Source organism: Trifolium pratense, linkage group LG7 (genome assembly GCF_020283565.1).
Source record: "Trifolium pratense cultivar HEN17-A07 linkage group LG7, ARS_RC_1.1, whole genome shotgun sequence".
Lineage (NCBI taxonomy): Eukaryota > Viridiplantae > Streptophyta > Magnoliopsida > Fabales > Fabaceae > Trifolium > Trifolium pratense.
This window is the reverse complement of record NC_060065.1, coordinates 39396644-39405544: the sequence shown is the minus strand read 5'-3', so window position 1 is coordinate 39405544 and position 8901 is coordinate 39396644. Positions and strand designations below refer to the sequence as shown.

General features: G+C 35.9%; 1 protein-coding gene across 1 annotated transcript; it reads left to right on the top strand.

Annotated features, from left to right (window-relative positions):
* The first annotated feature begins 3555 nt into the window (after positions 1-3555).
* On the top strand, positions 3556-8509 carry LOC123893942 (G-type lectin S-receptor-like serine/threonine-protein kinase LECRK3). The gene is made up of 2 exons (XM_045943782.1): positions 3556-3685; positions 5947-8509. The coding sequence occupies exon 2, from the start codon at positions 6253-6255 to the stop codon at positions 8320-8322; it is 2070 nt and encodes a 689-aa protein (XP_045799738.1). The 5' UTR covers positions 3556-3685; positions 5947-6252; the 3' UTR covers positions 8323-8509.
* Positions 8510-8901: the final 392 nt, after the last annotated feature.

Genomic DNA, 8901 nt, shown 5'->3' with positions numbered 1-8901 from the left:
CTTGCCAAGCCTGCAAGTGCCTGAAGAGAATTGTGAAGAGTGTGTACAGTCGAAGCAACACAGAGGGAGCTTCAGCAAGCATGCAGCAAGTAAAACCAATAGTGTACTTGAAGTGGTGTATTCAGATGTATGTGGTCCAATGCAAGTGAACTCAATTGGAGGTAACAGGTACTTTGTAAGTTTCATAGATGACTTTAGCAGAAAACTATGGACTTACTCGATAGGTAAGAAAAGTGATGTGTTTGAAATTTTTAAGAAATTTAAAGCTACAGTTGAAAGACAAAGTGGTAAGAGGCTCAAAAACCTAAGAACAGATGGGGGTGGAGAGTATGTATCACATGAATTTGCAAAATTCTGTGACAATGAAGGCATTGTGCATGACATAGTCCCACCATATACTCCACAGCAAAATGGGACTGCTGAAAGAAAAAATAGAACAATAATGGATATGGTGAGGTGTATGTTGAAGGGAAAGCATTTACCTAAGGAGTTATGGGGTGAAGCAGTTTCTACTGCTACTTATACATTGAACAGGTGCCCTACAAAGAGATTGAAGGGTATCACACCAGAAGAATGTTGGTCAGGACACAAGCCAAATGTGAATCATATGAGAGTGTTTGGTTCACTAGTTTTCAAACACACACCAGATCAATTGAGGAAGAAGCTGGATGATAAGTCAATAATGATGATATTGGTTGGTTATCACTCAACTGGAGGTTACAAACTCTATGATCCAATCAACAACAATGTGGTGATCAGTAGAGATGTAATAATTGATGAACTCAAGGAATGGGACTGGAACACTAATGACAGAAAGAAGTCAACTAGTGTGATGATTGAAGAGATTAGTGAAGAACAAGTAAATCAACCAGTTCCTGAGGTGAGAAGATCAAACAGGCCTAGAGTTCTACCAGCAAGATTACAAGAGTGTGAAATGAACTCAGATGGTCAAGTGAACAATGATGGTGAGTTAATCCATTTAGCATTCATGGCTGAATCTGAACCAATTGATGTGCATAGTGCTCTACAGAGTGAAAAGTGGAGAGGTGCTATGAAAGAAGAATTGGATTCGATTGAAAGCAATCAAACATGGGAGCTGGTGGACCTTCCACAGAGAAAGAAAGCAATAGATGTGAAGTGGGTTTACAAGCTGAAAGTGAACTCAAAGGGTGAAATAACCAGATACAAAGCAAGACTAGTGGCAAAGGGATTTCTTCAGAAAGAAGGTATTGACTATGATGAAGTGTTTGCACCTGTTACTAGAATGGAAACAATTAGGTTAGTAACTGCTCTTGCTAACCTAAATGATTGGCCAATGTATCAAATGGATGTGAAGTCAGCTTTTCTGAATGGTCCTATAGAAGAGGAAGTGTATGTTGCCCAGCCACCTGGTTATGAGGTGAAAGGTCAAGAGCTTAAGGTGTATAAGCTTAAGAAAGCGCTCTATGGTCTGAAACAAGCTCCAAGAGCTTGGAACAAAAGGATTGACAAGTTCTTAAATGAAATAGGATTTAAGAAATGTGTCACAGAACATGGAGTGTATGTCAAGAAAGATGCTGCAAAGGGAGTCATTATAATTTGTCTATATGTAGATGATTTGCTTATCACAGGAAGCAATGAATCTTATATTAGTGAGTTCAAGGGTAACTTGAAGGAAGAGTTTGAAATGACAGATCTAGGCCTCATGACATATTTTCTAGGCATTGAGTTTCTGAGGAATGAGCAAGGAATCTTAATGCACCAGACTAGATATGCATCAGAGATTCTGAAGAAGTTTGAGATGGACAAATGCAATGTTGCATTGTCACCTGCTGAGCCAAGGTCACAGCTAACTAAGTGTGCAGAAGAAGAGGATGTAGACCCTACATTCTATAGAAAGCTGATTGGTTCTCTGAGGTACTTGTGCAATACAAGGCCAGACTTGGCTTACAGTGTAGGGATTGCTAGCAGGTTTATGGAAAGGCCTAAAGGTTCACACTTGATTGCAGTGAAAAGGATACTTAGATATGTGAAAGGGACTATAAACTATGGTATTATGTTCCCTGCAAGTGACAGAGACAAAGAATGCAAGCTAGTGGGCTATACAGATTCAAATTGGTGTGGTGATTATGAAGATAGAAAATCAACAGCTGGTTATATGTTTTTCTATGGTGGATCACCAATATCATGGTGTTCAAAGAAGGAACCTGTAGTGGCCTTATCCTCATGTGAGGCTGAATACATAGCAGCATCACTCAGCACTTGTCAAGCTATTTGGTTGAAAAACCTAATTGAAGAGATCAGTCAAAACAAGTGTGAGACAGTGACTTTGAAGATTGATAATGTGTCTGCTATCAATCTTGCAAAGAACCCTATTGCTCATGGAAGAAGCAAGCATATAGAGCTAAGGTTCCATTACTTAAGAGAGCAGGTAAGCAATGGTAACTTGGCCCTAATGCACTGCAGAAGTGATGAGCAGGTTGCAGACTTGTTAACCAAGGCTGTAACAGTGCAGGTATTTGAAAAGTTGAGAAGTGAAATGGGAATTGAGACGGTGGACAACATGAATTAAGGGGGTGTGTTGATTCTAAGAAGTTTCTAGAATGATTAATTCATATTGTGCAAGCTGAATTGGTGTGCAAGTTAAGCAAAAGTGAAAGTGTAACTAATTGCTTCTTAAGCAAGTTAGTTAGTTTGTTAAGTGTAGTTTGTTAGAATCAGTTAGGTTTGATTCACCTAGGTTGTTAGAGTGTGTTAGAGTCAGTTAGGAAGTTGTTAGTTGGTTAGGGCCTAAGAGAATCATCAACTAATGTGATGATCTAGTAGTATAAATAAATGGCTCATGATTAGTGATTGTAATCCAACTACTTTTCCCCATTGTGGATGAATAAAACTGATTCTATTTTTCCCTAATCATCTTCTTCTTCCTCTGTTAAACAAGTGCTTTTCTTTCTTTCCATTCATCCACCATTGTTGCAGCAACAAGGATAGTAGATCCTGCAGAAACTGTGCTCATTGGCGTGGCCAGAGTGACAGTGCAGCGCGCGCGTGTATCCTTGCTTGCTTGCTAGGCCTGTGCAGGCCAAAGTGATCGAATCAGAGTGATCGAAGCCTAGCTTCCAGCTGCGCCAACAATGATGATATGTTTAAACTCTTGTATAAAACTCAAGTATTGATTCTCATTCTTCATGTCATACTTAGATCAATGGAGATTCACTTTTGTTAACGAATGCGAAGGTAGAGTGTGGCCAGCTTTATTTACTACCGGTGGAGATTCAATAAAGCAAAACACCTTATATAGTTTAAGAAACAGCGATACCTACACATTAACGACACCTGTGACATGGAATGGCAAATTATGGGGACGAACTCTCTGCAATGGCTCACAAGAAAATTTAAATTTCTCATGCGCTATCGGAGATTGTGGCACCAGGAAAATTTCATGTGATGGAAATCAAGTTATTTTGCCCAACGTCACAGTAGCCGAATTTCGTGTAGGTCACGGAGAGGTTTATTATCATTATAATGTTAATGTGGTAGAAGGTTTTAACATCCCCTTAGTAGTGCCTCCTGTGACTTATACTGGGGAGCATGGGATGAATTGCAGCAGTGCAGGATGTCCTAAGAATCTAAATACTATGTGTCCGACAGATGCATTGACTTGTCCAACTAGATTTTACAAGATTATATTTTGCCCCGCTTCCAGGTTAGACCATGCAATTTTCCATCTAGCTTTTTTTTTTGGTCACTTTTTTCCATCTTTTTTTTTATTCACTTTTGTTTTAATTAAAGTTTGTTGGATAAGATTAGGACTTTAAACTGTCATATATGGTGGTTTAGTCCTATGTTTTGTTTGGGTATTGTATAGTTTCTTTGTTTTTTGACTCTTGTGTAACCTTTCTTAATCTCCCTTGGCACGTCTTGTGCTGAGGAGATTTCTTGTTTTTGTATACTTCCATTTTTTTATTCACATTTTTGTTGGATAAGATTAAGACTTTAAACTGCCATAGATGGTGATCTAGTCTTATGTTTTGTTTGGGTTTTGTATAAGTTTACAAGAAATAACACAATAATTTCATTTATATTTTAACAATATTATATAATTGATGAAAGTACAAAAGCAAGTATTTTCAATATATAGTATCCACAAGGACTAGTGCGATATTAAATGTTGATTTACAATATCCATGATTTTAAGTTCGGGTTTTGTATGATTTTTGTTGCGAAACATAAAAAGTGCGATATTCAAATGATTAGAATTTCAGAAAGAAGAAATTGTCGGGATTGGATTCATTATTTCATTAACATGTTTTTTTTTTTTGTATAAGCGTTTTCATTAACATGTATCATTCAACCATTAGCATATATATTTCATTCACCAATCATTATTACTACATATTACTCGTCGAACGTATCCGTGTCCGGATTACGCCGTGAAATCTATTATATCTATTAACCTTCGATGTCTCGAATCATTAATCGATATAATAGCTTTAAGCTCTGATAATTTAAGTGATTATTAAACTCAAAATCTATGTCTAAACTTTGAAATTTAATAAGTGATTATCTTAACTTTTGATTCAAATAACATATGTATATATCATTCAAATCTTTGAAATAAACAAGTAAAACAATACATCACTCATAATGATTGATAAATAAAACATATATACCATAGTTAAATGAATACATGATCATAAAACAACTACATCTAATCCCAACAAAAAGGAAATTAGCTACACATAGCCATGATCAACTTACAAAAGTGAAGAAATGAAGAACATATCACTTGATTTCCCAAGTTGTGATGAATCCACCTTCAAAACTTCTTAAGAACCCTAAAATTATGATTTCTCTCGTGTGAGATCTATTAAAAAGTGGTTGATATATAAATTTGTGCATTTGATGGCTATTTATAGAATTTCAGATCATGTGATGCTCGCTGAGCGAACATGTTACTTCACCAAGGGGTTTTCTGACACGTAGCTCAAACAACCTTACTCAGCATTTTTTCACTAATGCTCGCTACGTCTCGCCACCATACCAAAATTCTCTGACTCTGCTCGCTATAGCTCGCTGAGGCTCACCACCAGACCAGAACTTTCTGACTCTGCTCGCTACAGCTCGCTGAGGCTCGCCACCAGACCAGAACTCCCTGCCTTGGTTCGCTACAGCTTGCTGAGCTTCGCTGAGCGAAGGCTTCAAAACTTAATTTCTCATCTTTGTTTCAGCAAAAACCTATAAAAAATTGGGATTTGAATGTACTCTAGCAAAAAATAGTATTTAGAATCAAAGGAGATAATTTTCATGGATTTCTTTTCAAAATAAGTTAATAAGTGCTTAATTTTCACATGTTATTTCATAACTATTTGGCACTTATCAATAATATCGAATAAAAGTCAATGGACACGTGCGAATGCACGGGTCTTTAAACTAATATTACATAAAAGTTTATTTATTTGTCTGTTTTACGTAAGGTCAAAAATAAGCCAATTCAAATAGGTCCTAGATTAACGCCACCAACCGACAAACTACAATATCAGCAGAAGAAATATTTATATCGACACAACCCTAAATGATAATTATTTGGGCGTAAACTCAAATGAAAAAAAATTAAAAAATAAATAAATAAGTCACATCATTTAAAATCCGTACAAAAAAGTCACATCATTTAATATCATTTAATTAATGGTTTTATCTTTTAATTTATTTTATTTGTGTGACTGTGTCTATATATTTTACATTTACCAATTGTGATCGGAAGTAGACTAGAACCACTTGATGTCAGTTTTGACATCAAATGGTTTCAGCCTCCTCCCGATCGCAATTGTGGGGATCGAACAGTTGTCCTCCCTACTAAGTTCAGCGTCAATCATCATTGAACTAATTAAAGGATAAATTTATAATGATATTTATTTTGAGATTTTTTTCTCCAAGTAATTAATTTTTATAACTTTTAAATTGTAGCGCCGGATCTTTAAACCAAAGTCTGAGTGTAGGTGACTCACTCACCGCTGGGAACGAGACAACTCGATGGCTCTCTCCCTCAGGGGATTTTGCATTTGGGTTTTACCAACTTCCAAACAGGCTTTTCTTACTCGCTATATGGTATGCCAAGATACAAAATGATTCCATCATTTGGTATGCAAATGGAGACAACCCTGCTCCTAAGGGATCAAGATTGGTATTAATGACTCTAGTGGATTGGTTCTCACCAACCCCCAAGGTTCAGAGCTATGGAGATCATCAGAGTTTTATTTAAGTAGAATTTCAATGGGTTTAATGAAGGATGATGGAAATTTTCAATTACGAGACCAAAACTTTGTTGTATTATGGCAGAGTTTCAATCATTTTACTGATACATTACTTCCTGGTCAAGTATTGAATTCAAAGAATTGTCTTTATTCTCGACAAGGAGAATTCAACTTCTCGCGAGGAATGTTTGAACTTCGTCTAGAAAAAGATGGACATGGTTTGCTCCTCAACCTTATAAATTCTCCTTCAAATACATACTACAGTACTCAACATGATGCTTACTATGAAAGTCGCATTGTTTATCCATATAATGAACCGTTGGATGTTGGCGACAAATTAATATTTGACAAAGATTATTTCTCCTTATACATACTTATTAAAGAGAATGGGAAGCATATTCCTATCACCAATTCAAAAAACTATGTTTCAAATGGTAACTACTACTATAAAGCCACTATCAATCATGATGGAGTTTTTACCCTTTCATATTACCCTAGAAATCCAACAAATGTTCAGCGTTGGATAGTTGCAAAGACAATACCTGAGAACATTTGTTTGAATTCTACATCTAACAATGGTATTTGTGGGTTAAATAGCATTTGCAGCCTTAGAGATGATCAAAGGCCAAAGTGTACATGTCAAGAAGGATATTCTCTAATTGATTCAAACAACATGTATGGTGGTTGCATACCAAATTTCCAAGTTAATATTTGTCAATGTAGGCATCAAGGGTCACAAAATGATACACAAATTATGAGGAATTTGTCCAACACTTATTCGCCTAAATTTGATTATCAACCATTGAGTACTTGTACATTACAAGAATGCAAGGAATATTGTATGCAAGATGGCTGGTGTGTGTTGGTTTTTGTCAATGAAAGTTCTTGCTGGAAAAATAAGCTACCACTCTCACATGGGAGAAAAGATTTGTCAATGAAAGGAACTTCTATCATAAAAATAAGGAGAAATGATACTCTATCAATCCTTTCCAATGTGATTAAAGATAATGTTCATAATAACACCAAAAAGATGAGAGATTATGGTTCTTTGATGATTGTGATGTCAATTATTTTGGGATTCTCCATTGTTATAATTATAGCATTGTGTGGTCCAATTTGTTTTTGGCACAACCACAAGAAGATAAAAAGTAGTGCAACCAACATAAGTGTTGTTGACAGAAATTTGAGAATTTTTACTTACAAGGAAATTACGGAAGCAACAAACAACTTTAGAGAAGAACTAGGAAGGGGGTCTTGTAGCATTGTATACAAAGGAACAATTGATGTGGATATGAATGTGGCTGTTAAGAAATTGGACAAGTTGTTTCAAGATAGTGATAAGGAATTTCAGACTGAAATGAATGTGATAATCGAAACTCATCATAGGAACCTTGTTCGTCTTCATGGGTATTGTAGCGAGGAACAACACAGGGTTTTGGTGTATGAGTTAATGAGTAATGGTACTCTAGCAAGCTTCCTTTTCACTCCTTTGAAACCAAGTTGGAGCCGAAGAGTTCAGATCGCAATTGGCATTGCAAGAGGTCTTGTTTACTTGCATGAGGAATGTTGCACCCAAATCATCCATTGTGACATAAAGCCGCAAAACATACTTCTTGACGATGATTACAATGCTAGAATTTCTGATTTCGGGTTAGCAAAACTATTATTAATTAATCAAAGTCACACCAAAACCGGAATTAGAGGAACCAAAGGGTATGTTGCACCAGATTGGTTTAGGAGTGCACCGATCACGGCTAAAGTTGATGCTTACAGTTTTGGTGTGTTGTTACTAGAGATTATTTTCTGCAGGAAAAATGTTGAGGGTGATAATGTTAGTGAAGAAAAGAGGATTTTAACTGATTGGGCCTATGATTGCTACAAGGCTACAAAATTGGATCTTCTTCTAGAAAATGAAGGTGAGGCTATTGATGATATGAGTAGAGTGGAAAAATTTGTCATGATTGCTATTTGGTGCACTCAAGAAGATCCATCAATTAGGCCAACAATGAAAAGGGTTTTGCTAATGCTAGAAGAGATTGTTGAAGTTGCTATTCCTCCAAGTCCCTACCTTTATGGTTCTTTTGGGTGAAAGTGAAATTTGTCCTACTTGTAATTTTCATTTACTAAGTGTTTTTGTTTATTTAGTTTTTCTTCAAATCTGTTTTTTATGTAATCAAAAAACTGAATAGAGATATTAATGATGGAAAGACGATACTTCAGTTTGTTTCCTAAAATATAACTTATTAGACAAGATTAAACATTTTCTAAATGTCAAATTTTTACCACAATAGGTTTTTTTTTTGTACCATGATAGTTTTCACTGTCGTTACCGATGATTAATCTTCATTGGGGAATCTGTACAGCACACAAGGTGGATTTTCCTCTCCCAACTGAATTTTCTCCATATGAGAGAGAGAGAGAGAGAGAGAAGTGGAAAAGTCAATTTTGAACAATCGAGATAGAACAGAAAGCGAGAATAATTGTATGTGTGCAGGTGTAAAATATTATATGCATTTGAATTGATCTAAGGGTTGAAATGTAATCCTCTCATCTCTCACAATAACAAGTCCTCTCACTTGATAGTTCCCCAAGAATGACATAAAAATAAATAACTTATATATTATTCATACATGAGTAACTTAAAATGTTCTTGGTGGACTTCAAATTT

What these genes read in the sequence shown, in the direction of transcription:
- LOC123893942 (XM_045943782.1), top strand. Translation starts at nt 6,253, where the DNA reads ATGGGTTTAATGAAGGATGATGGAAATTTTCAATTACGAGACCAAAAC.